A 19,698-nucleotide genomic window follows, 5' to 3' on the forward strand; every position below is an offset into this window, starting at 1 on the left:
TTCTGTCTGTCAGCATACTATTTGCCCTGTCTCATCATTACATTTCTTTCATCCTCCGGAGCAACATTTGTCCTTCCGTGGCGCCTAAAGATTGCAGCGGAGCGAAAAGCCACTGGTTTTAAGCATGACTGAAGACATCGCCACTAAGCCTCCTCTGCTCAGTAACAGTATTTCACATTCTGCCAGCACTGGTGCTCTCATTTTCAGTCAATAGGCATATTAGAGTGTACTGATGCCGCAAATGCAAGCGCTTTGTTGTTCGTCAACAGAAGCCAAAATGGAGAGTGCTTCCAGGTAAATTCTGTAGTACCAGGACCTTCGCAATTAATTGTCACGGAAAGAAATACAAATCAGTGTAACTGTTAATCAGGATGTGAGCAAACATAAAAATATATTGTATTAAACCACTTATATAAAGTGGCTAGGAGGTAAACACGGTGTCTTATTTTCAAGACAAACTGTTTTTTCCCTCGCAGGCAGAGTTTGAGATTGAACCTTGAAGCTCTCTAGATGATGCGATATTCTACCCAGGATGATTCAATGATCCCCCATGTCCCCCGACGCTTTATTTTTGGAATAGCACATCTTTAGCAAGAGCAGTCACAAGACTGAAAGACAAACAACTGAACTCATGAAACACTGAGGCTGGATGGGGCTGTCAGTGAGACTGTTTTCCTCTCTTAGAATCAAATGGAATTGAACAAAGGTTAGCTCTTGGGGGCTTTATGGTAATGTGATATACGATGCTGCCATGGAATTTGCCAATGCATGTCTTAGCACTGTCTGACTCCAAGGAGGGAGGGAATGGTAATTACGCTGACCTCTGCCCCTCCCTCTCTTATTCTGCCCTCTGGGTAAAAAGCCAGAGGAGGTAATAAACAATAGATAGATGTGTCTTATTTGTATTGCAGCTGCCGCGCAAGATTGATCTCTATTTTGAAATTAATACATTAATTCTGCAGGTAGTTGGGCTGCATTTTTTAGTTTGTGTAGGAATATCTCAATCAGATGTAAATGAATGGAGGCTCAACCTGAGAGTCACGGGCTGTTATTAAGAATTTAGCAGGCTGGCATGCGGTTGAAACACAGAGGGAACGGTTAGGAACCCAAATACAGAGGCGATGCAAACCCGAGACTGGAAACAGACCCCAGACCTGTTGATAGGGACAGGTAGGGAGGCTGAAAAGCCATTTAAAGGCTTTGTTGGCAGTGCCTAATAATGCAAAGTCTTATTGCGACAGACGGGATGTCATTTCTCTGCTGTTTTTAGCTGGTAATTGTTACTTTTAGTACACTATACACCCACATATGGCATGGCTTACTATCTCTAATGCAGGTTATTTAAATTACATACATATAGTCTAATTTAAAATACGAAATGTGCTTTTTGCGACATGAAAGTGAGCAGAATGGTGGATGTCAAAATATTGCAGTGAAACTCAAAAGCACACTATTATTCCACCCCCCTCTCTTCCGTGCCATTTGGCTGATCCTTTTTCCACTCACCTTTTTGTCCTCATTTTGGAAAGATGATATGAAGCAGAAATGGTATATATATAATAGTACGGTAAAGGCATTTCCTCTAAATTATTTAGCAACGGGGCCTTTTTATAGACAGAAGGTTTACCTATGGACCTTACTAAAAGCTTGGTACACGGCTGCAATGTTCGGAGTGTATCTCTGCAGTGGATCACATTGCCGTAGTGCATGATATCTCTGTCTATTATTCAGAGTGGCGATGCCGTTATGAAAAGGGAGGGCATATCTTGATGTCTGCCTTCCTGGAAATGGCAGCAGCATTGTTTGTTTGTCTACTTTGTTCCGCACACCAATAAAAATACACTTAAAAGGAAACGTTGGTGTAACGATGACCTTAAACGCAATGACACTCGTTCCCATAACATTGTCCTGTCCAATAGTCCAGAACTCCCCAAGAGGTTTTACAGCAAGTCTAGGAGGAACCAAATGAGAGAGAAATCGATGGCTTTCCTCTCTCCACTGTCTCTGGCCTGGCTGAATTACTGAAACAAGATGCTGCACTTAGAGGAGTCTTTGGAGAGGCAGAGGGAGAGAGAACGAGATGTGGGGGAGAGAGAAACACTTTTAGGGACATGGGTGCCATTTAGACTAGGACCATCTTCTCACAGAAAGCCACTAAAAGCAGTGCACGATCTTCTTCCTGTCCCTGGCTGGGAGGCGGTTAGCTTCCTGCGGTTAAGTGAATACAGAGCATACACTCAGGTTTGAGGTCAAAGTAAGATCATTAAAAAATGTTTTTATTAATTTCTGAAGTCCAAGCATAACGATCGTACACATCTGGCCGTATCGATTCGCCCCCGACTCGAGCAAAGCATATCGCAGTTATGGTGCGACCAAAATCACCGGACCGGGCCACATGGACCCAATCTGATGTTTATTTTAGATTTTCCTAATGTCAAATGGGTGTTGTTTAACATCCACGCCAGGTTTTATTGTCTGAACTATGAAGATGAAAATGAATCCCGCTCGTTTGGTAGACAGAACGTGGTGCTTAAGGGACCCAATCCCTGTAAGTGCCATTAAGTGGAAATTGCCGTTCACATATTCCAGTGGTTTGATTAATTACACTCTCTCATGTGCTTTCAAAAAGGCCCAATGAAATATGGAGAGCAAATTGCATTGTGTTCCTGTATCCTGTTATGTAAAAGTAGTTTAATTATTGACACATGTTTTGCCACCTGGCAGGGGGAAAGGATGGTTGGACATGAATAGAAATCATACAATAGACGTTATGGACGGGTAGAGCTAGCACTCGAGATGCCATGTGTTTCCGTATGTGTGACTCGTTTCATGTCCCCGCCTTCACCTCGCCTCAGGTTCTCCTGCTGAATCAGAGCGGGGAGCAGGCGTGATCAGCTGGATATGTCACAGTTGTAAGCGAAGCCTTTTTGTGAAAGCGACTGCTCTTTAAAAACGTGTTTAACTTTGTGCGGGAGGACGGCTTTTTGAAAGGTCTCTTCTAATAAATATGTGGTTAAGGAGATATTTTGTGAAGGCTACACAGTCTCTCTGGGGGATGAAAAGATCACTGCTGGCTTTGTGTGATATCTCAAGATAGCTCTTTTTGATCAGAGTACTGGCTCAAACACTGCTTAGTTACTGACACGCTGACACTTTGAACTCGAGGAAGCGGAGTAGGACGACAACAAAATCACATTTGCAGCTTTATTTCCCTTTTTCTCCCTTTTTTCTTTGTTCCTGGGCACTCTTCTCCAGGAGCACTGCCCTCTACTGCCACGGAGACTAAATAGCATCAGAGTGCCAGGGCAGTTCTTCCCTTCTGTTGTAGCCAGTAGTACTTGGGCTCCCACACTACTCTGTATTCTACAGTGTGTGTGGAGGTATTAGCTCATAAAACCCTCCTACTGTCACATGAACCCACTGCTGTCCCTGAGCTCCATATGAACAGCAGGGCTCTGATACTTAGTCCCAAGCTGTTCCTGTTTGCCCAAAACGATCAGGCCTGGCCTTGTGCTCTCTACCTGATCTAGTTGACTGGGCTGTGTAAGTTAGGTAGGCAGTCCCTGTCTCCATCCCCCCCTCCTCCCTCCCAATATGCACTTGGACCCGGGCTCAGGCTGCACCTTTTCTGTTCCACAGGGATAGGGGGGCCAGATGGAGGAATTTGATTAACCAGCAGTGGAGGACCAAATGTTCAATTGGATACAGAACCAGTTGGAAGGTGGGAGGGAGTGAGGGATGAGGCAGGGTAGAGGGAGGAATCTAAAATGGCTGGTCATGTGCGCCGGCCAGCACTTTCCAAAGGGGAGCCCATACAGACACTGAGGTGTAGTAATGCAGAAGCCCTTTTGCAAGTACCAGCTGGGCCTTTTAGGAGCCTCTATCCCCACAGCAGACACTCGGCAGCCTCCGAGCAGCTTGACTTTACCATATGTGGAACTTTTTTTGTGCTCCACCTGGTTACCCCGGGGGACCCGTGCCACTGGGACGCCAGAGGCAGGTGAATTGCTCTTAATGCAAGGCACTGAATCACTGGGCCAACAACATGAGGGAAGTGCCTAGGGAGAGGAAATGGATCTGCAGAAAGGCTGGCGCGGACTGGTGCGACCTTGGAGCTAGTGCCCGCTGCGGAGTAGAAAACGAGGCCGCGTGATGTGTCACTGTGCCTACACTCACCACACTCCTCCACCCTGATCATATTCACACTTGTGTTTCTTACATAAAAGAAATAGAAAATTAATCCATTTGTAAACCTTCCTCAGTTTCCATTTAGATGCTTCTGTACCAGGACCTGACTTTTCTCCGTCTCGCCCATTTCTCCGTCTCGCTGATTCATTTTAGCTGCGTCTTATATAAATCTATTCATATAGATTTTTGCAGTGTTGGTTCAGTAAATGCAGCATGATTGTGTTCTGCTGTACACACTTTTTGTCACAATCTAATATTTGCACGCTTCGATTGCACTCAGTAACATCAGCTGTTGGGCGTCTGGTTGGTTTCAGATTTATTTATTTTTTAGTTTGAGAGCCCGGACCATCAGGACATGTAGGTCGGATGAGGGAGATTTTTGCCCGGACACTGGGGGTGCAGTCACTCTCCTGCCTGCACCTGTCTCACTGAGTTTGTGGCACAAAGCCAGAGGTCAGGGGTCACCACAGGGGGCTGTCAAGGTCAAAGGTTTATCACTCTCCGAGGGGTCCTGGAGCCATCGCTCAGATCCTACAGTATACACGATCTGCCCAGTTGAGTTTTTTCTTCCCCCCACTTTTTCTAATCCTTCCAAATGGCTCGGGCAAAACTCCTGACAGCAGCGAGAGAAACACACTGTGGGATGTGGAGCTCTAAGCCATCAGCTGGAGATTTCACTTTGAAAAGAATTCCTTTTACTCACTGCCCTTTCCACCAATCAGAGAGCCCGCCAGAGTCCAGGCACCCAGAGCAGCTGCCCTCTGACCCTGCCAGCGGTTGTTGGTTTATTTTGTTTGGGCGTTTTAGAGGCGATGGGGCTGCTTTTGACAGTGCAGGCACCAGGACTTGGATGAGGTCTTTAGCAAAGACGGCCAGCGAGGGGGAGAATTGCACAGCTCGAGAAAAGACTCAAGCTACCCCTAGCTGGTATTCCAGGTCCAGTATTATGCTCATACTGCTGGAGCTGTTGTCATATTCATTGAGACATGTGGAAAATGGCCCATTTCGGGGGGGAAAGAGGGGCCATTCATGCAAAGTCAATCCCATCAAGCAATTCCTCGATACCCCTGTTTATGCAGCTGTGCCCTCTGATCAAATTACACCGACTCTCTTGCAACACCCACACCTCCTTCTGCCCCTTTTTGTCCCCCCCCCCCAACCTCCGCTCAATGTGCCCCGGAGCCTCAGATGGGTCTCCCATCCATCGGGGAGAATGGGAAAGGTGAAGAGACATGAGGGGGCACGTGACCCAGAGTTACACCTATAACCGTGGCAGTAATTGGGGCAAAGCCACGGCTCTTGCATGGGTCAAAGCAGGGGCCTGTCATGGTAGGGACACAGGGGCAGGTACATCCCCGGAGAAGTACTAACCGTCACGCTGTAGCACCAACTCTGACAGACCGCGGGGAATGGACCCGCCGCACCGCGCCTGTCAGCTGTTCCAGCAGCGCAGAGTGATCGCGAGGCCCTCCACCGGGACTGTATTACTGAAGGCTTTTCTTCTCTGCCTCTGTTTTATTTTTTTGGTTGTGGGGAGGGCAGGTTTGCGAGTTGTGTGCAAGAGAGAGGGGGGGGGGGGGGGGGGGGGGGGTGTGGGTGGGGGTGGGGGGGGGGGGGGGTGTTGAGGGGTATAATTGAGAGCACAGAGGGAGCTTCGTCTCTCCATCTTATGATTCGGAGGTGAAGACAAGCGCCCTCGGGGGCCCCCTGTCAGAGCTTTTGGGCGCGCTCGGTGCAGACTTCAATAAAAACACACAAAAAGAATTTCCCCACAAGGGCGCCTGGCTGAATTGCTGACGCCAATGTAAAAGATTCCATTTTTCTGTGAATCATTTAGTACGCGACCCTGAGCTCTCTACACAACGTGACAATAACAGGAAACCCCCCCTCTGTCCTCCCCATCGTGGAAGAATGAAAATTGCAACGAACCCAAAGAATGCCCGAATTACTTTTTTTTTTCACACATGCAATTTCACACATCGATCACCCTCTGCCACTCCTCCGTTTCCCTCTTCCCCTCCCACCTCTCGCTCCTCTTTTTTTTTCTTCTTCTCCTCTCCTTTTTTTTCCCCCCTTCTCACTGTATTCCTGTCATGACAAATGTCAAACGCAGTCCGTTAGGAGAGTGTTTTTTCTTCTTCTCGGTAACCAAGAACTTGCCAAGTCGAATGTGCGCTGGGACAAGACTGCTGCGGAAGCATCACATTGGAGCACCGGCATCAGATATTTCTGTGAAAGTAACAGAAATGTTTGAAGGTGTTGTCACAAGCTCACAGGTTCCTGCTGTTTGTGTGCACCTAAGGGAGATGGCGCCTTCTCACCCCTTTCGTCTCCACCCTCCCTATAGTTGTTTTTAAACTTATTTTTTTTCTGTTTAGTTGTTATCACTTTTATTGTGGTTAAGAATCTCAGCATGGCTGTTGATTTTTTTTTTTTTGTAAGGGTTTTGACAGAGGGGGTCGGTGTTGTAGTCTGAGTTAAAATTAGAGGAGTTGCTTTTCTGTGTGACTTGGAGACATGTCATCTTCTAGAAGCGGCGGGGAGTCTGTCAGTCACAGCCATGGTGTGTTTTAATCATCTCTGTCCCACTTGGAGGAGCGCTGACGGTTAGAGTGAGGGTTCCCTCCCCTGGACAATACCAGTATGCTAGAATCTCATACGCTCTGATGTCAGACGTAGCAACCAGTTAAGAAATATGAGACGTTTCTTCCTCAAGTTAATCCGGCAAATTCAATGGGGGAATCAAGCGATGTCTGGTGAATTTGAAGACGTATCACAAGTTTGTTTGAAGGTTTTTTGTGATCTTTCAAACGATATGACAGCTGGAAGGAGATTGGCAACAAAATAGCAGGAGTTTGTCACTACAATAAGAGAATGAAGCTGATAGAATAATCAAAACCCACGACATCTTAGAAGCTTAATGAGCGAGGGCTCCCCCCAAGCGAGCAATAATAATAGCGTTTTGTAATTCTATAGCCCTTTTGATAATACTCCAAGGAATATTAAATAGACGTTTCTTTGTAAAGCAAAGTAGGTTAGATTGCAAATTATATTTTCCATAATGTAGCAACGAGGACTGGAAGTTTGTTGTTACAGTACGTCGCTGAGAGAGAATATGTGCCTATTTAGATATTAAAAGATAAATATACAAATGCACGCACACATTGTGAAATATACCTCTTAATCACTATGTCCTTTGTTTAATTGCAGCTGGAGTGAGATTTACATTTAATGTTCGCCAGAGTGACGTGCGCCACTAAATTGAGCTTAAAAGAGAAGTACTTAGCAAAATATTCCTACAAGCCCCCGAGCAATTAGTCCAGCTGCCTGCCTTTGTCCACCTACCCATTGTGTTCTTTGTAAAAACCATTCTCTTACACCTCCACTTACTCCATCCTTCGAGACGCCATTGGAAATCCAGGTCTCTAAGTTGAACCCACAGTTGGTTTAAGTGTAATGAAATGTGTGTCATGTCTCTGGCTCTCTCCCTCTGGCTCCCCCTCACCCCGGCCCCATGAAAGCACTGCCTTTGACAGGAAGGCCTCAGTGACTTCTTCTGCAGTGATCTTTAGCCCCGTCAGGTCCCATTGACTATTTCAGGAGGTCCCTGCGATTTGTGGGTGGACTCAACCATTCACGCATGCTTCAGAGCATCGACAGTGGAGGAAAAATAGACGGATAGATGGAGTGAAAGCCTCGAACAGCTAAACCGGCCCTCTGGGAAATCCTACCCTGATGCCTGGCCACATTTTTGAAAAAAAAGAAGTACAGAATAAAAATGTTTTTAAAAACAGAATAGCCTCCACACTGACTGTGTTTATTAGTTTTACATTAAGCTTATTGAAACACCATGTTTGGCAGTGGTTGTTATACACGCTGTGTACCTAGCTATGGGCTTTCTTCTTCTTTTTTTTACTCTGCGGTTTACACATAATAGAAACTATGGCAACAGAAGTCAGGTGCGGTTTCTGCAAAAGGACCCAAGCTGAGCCATGCCAGATGATGCCCATTTAAATTTGAACATATATTGACTCAGTTCTTAGTATCGCTTTTTTTTTATTTATTATTATCATATATTCAATCTTTATGCAGATGAGGGCGAACAGATCACGCATGGAACACTTACCTTGCATCCGTACGTGTGTGTGTGTGTGTGTGTGTGTGTGCGCGTGGATGTTTATGAGGCTGTGTATGCAAATTACTTGAAGCTTCTGTGAACGTGCGACCGAGCCGTGTGCGTGCGTTGGCTCCCATGTGTACGTTTGTGCGTGGACGTGTGTCTGTGCATGGATATTGCTGCTTGAAGAGAGAGTGTGCATGTCCACTATATTAGACAGAGCGCGCGAGGGGTGCCTCAGCATGTGTGTGCTGCTGTCTGTTCAGAGCTCTCGGCGCCAGCAGGGAGCGCCATTCCAATTTACCCATCAGCCACAGAGGTAGGGGGTAAAAGCGCGGGGCATCGCTGTCGGAGATTTCACATTCGAGGGACGAGATTACCAGTCAGGGGACCCCTGTGTGGAGGTGATGAGGGAGGGAGACTGCAGGGGCACAGTGTGGGGTAGTTGGGACGGCTGGGGGACGGAGGAGTGCTGAGAGGGGAGGAGGGCAGCACGACTCAACTCCACCCTGGAATCCGTGGGCTCTCTGTTTTCTGGGGAGCGTTGTTGCCAAGCTGCACATCTGTTGACACCAGGCGCTGTGGTATGGCAGTCAGGGGCTGTCTGTCCTGATTCACATCTCCTCGCTCCCTAGTTTGTTCTCAGGATCTGGACAACTCCTTCTCTTTAGAGTTCCTTGCTGTGTAAGAAACCCAGAAAACAAAGGATGCAAGATTCTAACTAAACGCAGCAAATCATTTATCCTCCTCTTTTCTTTTCTTTTTGTTACCGTTCTACATGCTGTAACCACATGCACGGGAAAGATTACAAACACTGGAACACAATCATGGCCTTGTAAAATCACGGTGAATAGTTACCTCAGACCCAGCCTGCCGTCTGCCGCGCTCACTCAGCCTGCGTTTGAGTGCCGGCCAAGTCAGCCATGGCTGCTCCAGAGGCCCCGGAGCCTGTTGGGGAGACGGGACATTCCAAAAAGCATAAGTCATTCTTTACACCCTCTCTGCTGCCATTAGTTAATTATATGCAGGTGTTTTCCTTTCCCCATTTTTTTTTTTTTTTTAGATATAATAAAAATGTAACCATAAGTACATAAAGCCAAATAGAAGGAGAAAAGGAAGGGGGAAACAGTGTGGAGGAAGTGGCTGAATGTGCTGTGTGAAGCAAATTATTGCCCCCATGTAGATTCATCAGTTCTCCCCGCTGGATTAAGGAAGGGCCTTTCTAATGAAGTTCGCCCCGTCAAAATGAAGGGACTAATTCTGATTTAGCTGAGGTAATGAACTTCCCCTCTCCTAGTGAGAGCAGCACCATGGGGCGAGGAGAGAGGGGTGGTTGCGTAAGGGAGGGAGGGGGGGCAAAGGAGAGTGGCAGCGAGCGAGAGCGAGGGAGTGAGGCAGGACGAAGACGAGACAGGAGCGAGACACGGAGCGAGGACCTGAAAGATAGGAGGGAGAGAGGAGGCTAGGTGGAGAATGAGAAAAAAAATTATGCAAAACGCCTGTCTCGTATTTGCTGAGATGTATTAAATTTCCAGCGCGGGTGCCTGTGTTATATAAAATTATGCTAATGTCTCGTGGCCCGCTGCGAATGGCGGCTTGCTGGTCCTGAGCATGCGTGGCTGGCCGCTACACGGAGCGCACTCAGTGGGACTCAGCTTTTCTATTAAGGAAAACCTCTAGACACCTGATGATGAATTCTCTCTCACCAAATGTTCCCCCTTTTTTGTGTCGAAAATATGAGCGCTTTTCTAAATGACTTTGGAGAGCCCGGCATGGCACTCGGCGGCCTGCGTCGAGCAAGGGGGAAGGGGGTATGAGAGGGGGGGGGGGGTCCCTCTGCAGCAGGCTAAGGGAGTCAATTAAGGCAAGCACTGATAATTATAAGCCGGTAGAACGCAGGGGCTGGCTAATTGTACAGTGTTCCATGCCGTGAGCCCAGCCAAGGGGCCTCTCGGCAACGCTCTCTTTCCCAGTTCCTTTGTGTGGACCGCAGACCCCATAGAGCCACATACCTCAGCCCGACAATGCCACAGTGAGGCTCACGAAGAAGAGAAAAAAAGCCAGGCATGTGCCCCTAATTAACTTTTTACATTCAGGCCGTTCAATCTTTTGAGACTTGAAAGAGATTCTGGTTAGAATCACACCTCACTTCTTCTCTCCTCTTTGCGTGCCAGAAAGTTCTTGTTGTTTTTGTTGCCCATTTGACTCTTTCTTTACTTGTTTGTACATTATTTATTTTTTTGTCTTACTTTGCACAGCTACTGCCATGGAGCACACTCGTCTTGGAGAGTTAGGGCATGGCCACTTGACCTTTATTTCCTTCTAACAAGAAAATAAGGCACCAATTTAGAATAGGCATGTATCGAGTAAATTAGAGCATTTCATTGCAGGATGGTGTTTGTGTGGCTGCAGGGGGTCGGGCGCTGCAATGCAATCCATCTCAGCAGCCTGCACTGTTTGTCCCCGACGGACCTCCATACCCGCCTGCAGCTGCAGCGCCTACACATCATTCGTTAACAAGTATTCGGCTCTTGCCTTTGTTGTTGTGGATTTCTCCCTTCTTTTCTTCTGCGTGACCTACACACTGTTCATTTGACCGAGTTTTAGCCATTGCGGGTTTCAGCTGTAAGAATAGCTGGTAATGGGGTCCAGGAGAAACACAAAATGGCAGAGCATCCTTCAAAGCATATCCAGAGGTCCTGCTGACACACAAACACCAGCTTCATCATGGTTCTACCGGGCTAGTTTCCCCTCTGGCAGGCTACACGCGTTACATTACATTCTATAAGACATTTTATAAGACCTCCCAAAATCTGAGACAATAGGCCTTCATAACTTGACATAACGTGTGTGTTTTGAGAGATGAGATGTAACAGTGATATGAAAGAAAAGGACGATTATTTCCTCTTTGATATTACGCCACTGTTTGCCTTGACACAGTTGAGTCATAAACGCTCGTGAAGACTTCATAGAGAGACACAAAGCGCGGCATGTTTTCTCACTCCTCGTTTACACATAGCTGTGTATGCCACTCAACAGGTAGTCCATTCGTTCCTATGGGAACCTCGGCGATGTGTTTGCCGTACACGTTGAAAACTTTTGTGGCGGATTTCAGACGGACTGTTTATCTGCACTGCGTCACTGATTACTTGCTGAACTATATAAGTGAAACGTTTGTCGCCATATCTAGTTTGCATGCTAGCTGTGGAACTCATAGAGAGCATGCATCGTGGATCATACATATTTGAACAAAATCCCCCAGAATAATTGGCTGCTGCACATCTGGCTGGCTAATCTCGTCACTTTCTTTTAGTCGCCATGCATTGACAAACTGACAACACTGACTTTTCTCCCGTTTCTGCGATGGCGTCTATCCATCCGTGAAGAGGCGTGAAGAGATGCATTAGGGGGCTTACTCTTTATACTATATGGAATTAGGGACGCAAAACATAACCATGTGTAAACATGCGTTGTACATTTTTGTCTGATCATTTAAACATTCGGCCTCTGGTACCAGATAATTTCACATAATAATAATAATTGTAATGCACCGCAAAGCTGTGGCTTTCCCTCTTTTGTTTACAATAAGAATGCTTCAACAATGACTGTTGGCTTTAGTTTCTTTCTGCAGAGGATCACACATGCACTTGGCAAATAACTGGAGTGGAAATGTCTGCTCAGTGTGCTTATGTTAGGGAGGAGAAGTGTGCTTATGTTTTTGTCCCCCATGTTTTTTTGAACTCCAAAAGGTGTTCTAGTCCGCTAAACCTTTTGTAACCTCCACTCAAGCGTCACGCATGTTTATCTCGACACAAAACCTGTCAGTTTGGTGTTGCTACCTCTGGCCCGGCAGCCAGGGGAGCCGTGAGGCGGTTAATGTAGGCGCAGAGTGGCTGATCTTAGCAGGAGCCTAGCCCTGCTCTGATTAGCACCTCCAACGAGCTGCCATGCATCACAGCTGACATTCTCCCAGAGACATGTTCCCCCAGAATCCTTTGCTCTTGCTGCGCGAGGGCGTCGCCGCCGTTGACATGTCACAGCCAACACCTCACCCCTCCTTCTCCCTCCGGAGGTTGGAAAACTGCATCAGGCATGCACCGAACTTGGGACTCGCTTTTCTCTCGCAGACACCGAATGTGTCTGTGACATGCCCACTTCCCCACAGGCAGAAGTAAAGCTTCTCCTTTCATGCTGCAGTAGTTTTCCAATCTCTTTGATTTTATTAGCTAGCACTTGACCACATTGTCATCCCTGTTCGTGTAATACATTAACTCATTGATAGAATGGGGTGAATGTTCAAGGTGCTATGATTAAATATTGTACTTACATTTTTGACATTTTGCACTTGATTCGCTCTGTCCTTCTCAAACTGCGGAAGCAGGAAATAGATATTAGCAACGTTCCCCCCAGGCGCCAGTTCTCCAATCAGCTTTGGTCTGGGGGGAGTCCATCCCTTTGCGCTCCCACCTACCACCTTCCCACCCCCATCTGCAGCATTCTCCAGGCCCTAATGGGCCTTGTAGTACTTCTGAAATGAGTTTCTTCCTTATGAGCAGTGCTTCTACCTCAAGAGAGCACACCACACGGAGGTGGAGTCAATTTGTATTCACCCATAATTCCCTGGGCCTTAATCACTCTGATTTTCCCCCCATTATCTGTTAATGGATAGTTCCCGCGGAGAGAAGAGAGAAGTAAACCCACCTACTGTTTACAGGCCTGAAGCTGTCTACTCTGCTACCATCTACAATCCCATAGCGGGTTTTATATACAGCAGCGAGTCCGCCGAAAACCAAATCTTCCTGGTTTATGAACATGCAACTCCGACATCAGGCTGATTATTGTGAAACAGATGGTACGGAACGGGAAGCTAACTCTTCCTAAAGGTGAATATCCTCATAAAGACGACTCCAAGCAGGTATTTTCTGCCTTCATGCCATGGGTTTGGCAGTTTAGAAACGTTGCATTGCGTTGACTTATCAATTTGACTGGGCCCATTTTGGATTATGATGGCCGTTCTGTCTTTTCCAAAACAGCCCATTCCAGCCCACAAAATATTCTCAATTTGTTCTCCCACTTGTTTACTCATTACTTTCAGCAAAGAAGTGCCTTGATTGATGTTCTTAATATCATTTGTTAGAGGGTTCTGCTTCCGCGACACAAAGCAGCATGGGTCCCTCTAAGAGTGAGCTTCAGAGAACCATTCACCATGCCCCAGAGAGGGGTGTAAATCTAAGTATCAGATTTTCTTTTCTTCCAAAGCCAAATGCTGAAAGTGATGCTCAATTCCCCTCCAATTTGAGCTGCTCCTCAGCAGAATTGTTTAAATAGAGTAAGGGGCAGTGGTGGCGGCGGGGGAGTGGTGATCAGCTGAGGGACAGTTTTTAATTAAGCAATGCCCTGCGTTATACTTAACGACACACTATTATGAGAAACTTAGGCTGTCTTTAGTTACTTTTAGTTCATTCTTTTACTCACTGCCAGCTGATGGCTCTGCATTCACACTCTAAGCCAACCAAGACATCTCTATCATATTCACAGACACCTTTACGACTGCCTTAAACATACAGAATTCAATATGCTGCAGCTGTGTCGTTGTTACATAAAGCGTTCACTAAACTATGCGAGCCAGACCCGCGAGCCCCAGTGTCCCGAACAACCTTCAACAGCACATGAACTTCTGCCGGGATAAAAAAAAAAAAAGTCAACAGCGCGGAGAAATAAAGACCATTCTTTTTGAGAGTATTTTTTTCCTCCCTCCCTCTTTCTGTCCTCCACGTGGGAGAGATATTAGGCGTTTGTGTTTTAAGGAGCTGTGAAATACATAAACCATGAGCCACAGGAACGCGAGGCCCTGTGGATATGCAGATGGGCTTACTTTGCTGGTGTCAGGGATGCTTAGAGGGAGCAGGCACAGGAGCAGTTCTCATCTAAAGGATTTTCTTAGGAGTGCAGAGGGACAGGGTGGTGGCAGCCGAGAATGCTCGGGAGACTCGGCAACAGAGAGGAGGAGGAGGAGAGAGAGAGAGACAGAGAGAGAGAGCTGACAGTCCCATGTGGCCCTGTAACTATATCCAGAGTCTGCTCAGTGCGTGGCAAGGGGTGAGGGTGGGACGACGCAGGGCCATGCTGATTGGGCAGCCCTGGAGAAGGGCTGGGGGAATGACAGGAAGTGACCTCAGCCCAATGAGGCAGCATATAGGGGTGATTGAGCTGACTTCCTCCCCTGGCTCTCACTAAGAAACAGGCTGCCAGCTTGATTCAAGCCCTGTTACTCTGCCGAAAACAAACCCGGCCCTGCACAGGCTGCGTCACAGGAGCTAACAGAGCACAGTTTACTCATAACATCTCACAGGCAACCCTCTTTTCTCTTTCCATCTGTCTGTATAGCATGTAGCACTCTTTCAGTTTAGGTTTGTACATCAGCATATGAAGAATCTAGTTGAACGAGGGACTAACTTGTGTTGTACTTAATATATACAACTTTTTAGAATCATCAAACGACAAATCCCATTAAAACACCAAATACAACACTAATTGACCCTCTTAACAAGTATTCTTGTTGTAGCCAAACATGTCCTGTAGCTCGCAGCTCACTGCCATAGACCTCCCAAACCATTAGAACTCCCCATTGAACCATGTTCATTGTAGTGGAGGAGTTCATTTTGATCCCAAATATACCATCCTTCCCACCAAATGTGTCATAATACACAAAGAAAATAGTTCCCAACAAATACAGGATTTGTTCCTGTTTTTGTAACATTTGGTAAAATCGTAGTGACTTGTTTTAAAGGTGTACTTCTTCAGTAGGAATGAGTGAGCTTAGGCCCAAGAGCCACAATCAGGTTAGGAGAGTAGAGGCGGACTAACACATCGCTGATTTCAATCCGATAATAATATTTGTTAGCCATTAGAAATATATAGATTAACACCAGCCTTATTCTTCAATCTGAAGCACACTGTATACATATCTCTTTGCCATTACCCCCCCCCCCCCCCCCCCCCCCCCCCCCCCCCCCCCCCCCCGCCCGCCTCGATGCACCTGCTCACAGACATAAACACACACATGCACGCACACAAGGTCAGTCAGGCAGGTGCAGAGTTATCTGCATAATGAAGCGGGCCAGGTCTCCAAAGGGACGGCGTTGGGCACTGGGGTCAAATGAGGGCTGCACATATGGCAGGAGAACAGATCCATGAACCTTGCAGCAAGCTTGACCTTACAGTGTACACCATCACACAAATAAGTAACCGAATGGGGATCAAAGAGTGCAGCGATCCCGGTGCATCTCGTGCCACCCTCCCCCCACCCCCCCTCTTTCACTGATGCCTGCTGCTACACCCAGACGCACGCGTGGGCTACAGAATATCTCATCTGTCAAATGCATGATTGCAGAACACATCATCAACTCGGTCCCTTTCAAACTACTACGAGCCGCTTTGATCGGCCTTTACCTTTTCACTAGACGGTCATGAGGGAGCATTGGTCTGTCAGCTTGTGCTGCTGCTCACAGCTCACTGTGCACTTTGTTTTTCATGCCGTAGACGCCGCCTTATGCAGCCTGCGAGGCCATATGTTTCTGTTATTGAGAGAAGATTGTAAAAGGACATGTGGTAATATGTTGCAGGAGAAGGTTCAGCATGTGCACGCGGTTTCTTTTGGCGCTGCGGGAGATGTTTCCATTCTCCTCAGGGGTCACTGAGTTGTAGCCAATAGGTGCAGACACTACTACTGGTGCAGATACTGCCTTTTTTGGTGGGTGAGCCTTTAGTAAAAACACAGGAACATTTAAAGTTGATCTTGAACAAACTAAAAATATTTATATAGTCCCATATTTATATATATATATATTTTTTAAATAGACAAAAAATTAGACTAGATCGGCTACATCGATTAACCCTCTACTTGGATGCTCCAGGAGCTCGCGCATCCGGTGGATTTTGTGTATTCGTGCCTCTGGTACCCAGGGCCTATGTGGTGGGTATTGGGCTGTCAAGACCTGGGGAAAAAACCATTGATGAGCCCCCTGTGTATCCACCCCACCCACCCCGCAGTCGCTGGCCTAATGTCAGCACTGGCAGGAGTTTGATAGAGCACTAGTCCGGCCCCATGGCAGCGTGTGTAGAGGCCTTTTATTGACGCACTGGAGATGGGCGGCTCTCTGGAAGCCTGAGTCAGCAGATCGTCGTGCTGCAAACGAGTGTGCAGGTTCACAGTCTGAACGACATTTACTGCGGCCTCGGCCGAGGCGGTGCAAAGTTTGGATAGACGTGTAGGGGATTCTAACGCCAAGAGGATAAACTGGGAATCTGTTGTGCATTACTGTATTAAAAATGTTGACGTGTGAGCATGTCGTGTAGGAGAGTTGTTTTGGCAGCCTTGACAGTCAGTGTAAGTCCACTGGAGACACGATAAGATGACTGGGGTGACATACATTGAACGTTTCTGATTTTTATTTAAAACACTCTTTTGTCCCTGCGTTGATAGTAATAGCACTCTGCACATCTGAAATGAGACTATTTAACTCTTCCTTCTCTATTTATTTAAGATTCACCTTTCAAAGCACAAATTCCTTCACGCAGACCTCCTTCCAAATATGTTTTCTTTTGCAGACACTAGAAACAAATGATTTTGCATGTACGTTAATCAAAAAGATGACGCTCACCATGTTCAAAGTGCAAGGCCCCAGCTGGTCAACTTTATATTATTTTCTGTCTTGTGAAAATCACAGGCACGGGCCTTTGCCACAAATGTGTTGAATTCAAATTCCACGTGTAAGAAGTTAAGAAAAGAAACTCTGCCATTCATGCGTTGCTTATTTTCCTTCTTATGATTTTCTTTGTGTTTGTGTTGTTTCTCCTCTGCAGAGGAAGGATTGAACCATGAATGCAAGCTCTGTAATCAGTCATTCGACTCGCCAGCGAAGCTTCAATGCCACCTGATTGAACACAGCTTTGAGGGCATGGGAGGAACCTTCAAGTGTCCGGTCTGCTTTACAGGTATGCATTGTGTTTGTGTTTGTGTGCATGGGCGTGGGCGTGTGTATCATGGGCTTGCAACCCAATGAACTGACAGAAAGGTAGAGTTTTGTTTTAATTTAATGTACATTGTCAGAGACATTTACATTCTTCGTATGCAAAGCTTTTCATTTCTTTCTCTTTTTTTTTGTCGAGTGTTAAAAGGCAAATGGGTTCTAAATGAGTTGGGAAAGGTCACGCAAGCGGGTCGGCTAAAGCGGAGAACAGTTTGCTGCATGTGGCTTTTTATTTAGTCAAATTGCCTCCAAATCAAGGCCAAAGAAGTGTCATGAGGTGAGAGGGGGGAGGGGGAGGGGGGGAGACAGTGTGAGCGGAGGGAAGATGGGGGGCATGGCGGAGTGGGGAAAGAAAAGGAGATGTGTTAATTGTGGATGGCAGTGGTGCTGATAGCTGTAATGATCTCATCTGTCTCTGTGCGTGGAGGTGGAAGGACCGGACTCCTCCTGAGAGGATAGCGCCCTCCTTCAGTGTCAACAGGGTTAACTATCTCTATAATGAAATCTGCAAAGTCGTTAACTTCAGCTCTTCACTCTTTCTCCCTTCTCAGCTCTTTACTCTTCCTCTCACTTTTTTGGTCCTCAGCTCATTTCCCCCCCCCCCCACCCACCCACCACCCACCCACCACCCAATTAACTTCATTAGCTTACATTTTGCATTTGGCTCAAATATATTTTACACAATCCCTACCTCCGCATCCACCTCGCGGCTCGGCTCCTTATTCCTTTTCCTCATCTCTCTTTCTCTCCACCCTCCGCTCTACTTCTCTCATTGCTGTTTTTGGCCTTATCTCTCTTTTAGCAGAAGCCTATTGATATATCCCCACCCCGAGCCCCCCTGCCCCGCCTCCACCCCCTCCACCCCTCACAGGGGTCTGGGCATTTAATATCCAGAGCATGACTCCTTCATCTGAGCCTTCATTTTCCACCGCCGGCTTTGACAGACAGGTCCCCCCTCTCCCTCCGCGTCCATATCGATCACGGCGCATGAGAGAGAGAGGGATGCTGGGAGGGAGAGGGGAGGAGTGAGAGACAGAGTGCACCCTCAGGACAGTGGTCGCAGAGCAGACAGACAGATGGGCGAAAGGCCCGTGGTGGTGGGGAAGGCAGGCTGTGGATGTACGTATGGACTGAAAGGCCTCCCTCTGTTGGGGATGCACGGGACAGCTAGAATGAAGTCAGAGCACTGGGAGGAAAAGGAGGAACGGAGAGTTCGCCTGACAGCTGTGCTTAAAGGCTTCAAGTTGAGCCTGGTAGGAAGTAGAGAAAAAGACTTTTACAGTATGTTGCTGGACAAATGTATGTCTTTTTCATTATGTGTTAGGGCATTTACTGTACAGTTGTGCAGCAGCAGTGTTCCAATCTTTTAATTAAGTAAAAGTAGCAATGATTGAAGCATGATTAACTTCTTATGTTTCGTACCCTCGCTGCACCTAGTTAAAGTTGAGGAATGACTCTCGTCTTAGATAAATGTTGCGAGACCGCGTTTATATTCGTTCATTCGTTCAGAACCACACTCTATAATTAGCCTTAACCTCGGTGGTTTAGTTGCGTAAACCAAACCGCGCATGGGATTCAGGGTGTGAAGCCCTGGTTTCCCTTCAAAGTAACCGGAAAAACAAATTAGGGTATCATTTCTAGAAGATAGGTTTGGAGTGAAAGTATATAGATTAAGTATTGTCAGCACAAATATAAAAATAAAAATAAATACAATTATGCATTACACATAATTACTTTCCATATATATATGTGTTTATTTATGTTTTTTACTGAATTGTTATGCATACGCAGCTCCGTTATGTTGTAGTTTCAAAGTATTGCCAAATGTTACTGCTTGGTTGTTTAATTTAAAACAATGCATTATTTTCTATATGTTGAATATATATAAGTAGAAGTCTAAAGTAAAGGATCGGCACTTCTTAATTGTTACTACTAGAGTTACTTTAGGGCTTTTCCAGAGCCTAGTTGTTTTGAATGCACCATGAGGTTTCAGCAAGTTTGATTTAGTAAGTGTCAGTACATGCACAATTACAACAACTTTATTTCAATATTACAAGGATGCCTATTACGGACGCAATGAGTCAGACCGTAAAAAGCAAAACTTTGATCAAAGTAGGTGGTGCCAGTAATAGCGGCCGGGTCATTAAGCTCAGATTTACAAGGTTACACTTAGTTTAAAAAAGAATCCCAACTCGATGCCCGTGTTTTAGTTTGATCTACCCGCCGTGACCCAAAAACTCTGTGGGAGGCAGGGAGTGATTGTCATTCTTGGACACACCTGATTATCCTCAATCTGCGCCTAAAGGGAGCATAGAGAGAGAGAGAGAGAGAGAGAGAGAGAGAGGACAAACCATACCACTA

At 46.5% G+C, this 19,698-nt stretch overlaps 1 protein-coding gene across 1 annotated transcript in view; it reads left to right on the top strand.

Moving 5' to 3' along the window:
• The window catches only part of LOC117746780 (zinc finger protein 521-like), an 89,380-nt gene that overhangs the window by 53,704 nt on the left and 15,978 nt on the right, over positions 1–19,698 (top strand). The window contains 1 exon segment of the mRNA XM_034556086.1: positions 17,171–17,302. Coding sequence (XP_034411977.1) covers positions 17,171–17,302 — 132 coding nt within the window.

The sequence above is a fragment of the Cyclopterus lumpus genome, chromosome 17 (assembly GCF_009769545.1).
Source record: "Cyclopterus lumpus isolate fCycLum1 chromosome 17, fCycLum1.pri, whole genome shotgun sequence".
NCBI lineage: Eukaryota > Metazoa > Chordata > Actinopteri > Perciformes > Cyclopteridae > Cyclopterus > Cyclopterus lumpus.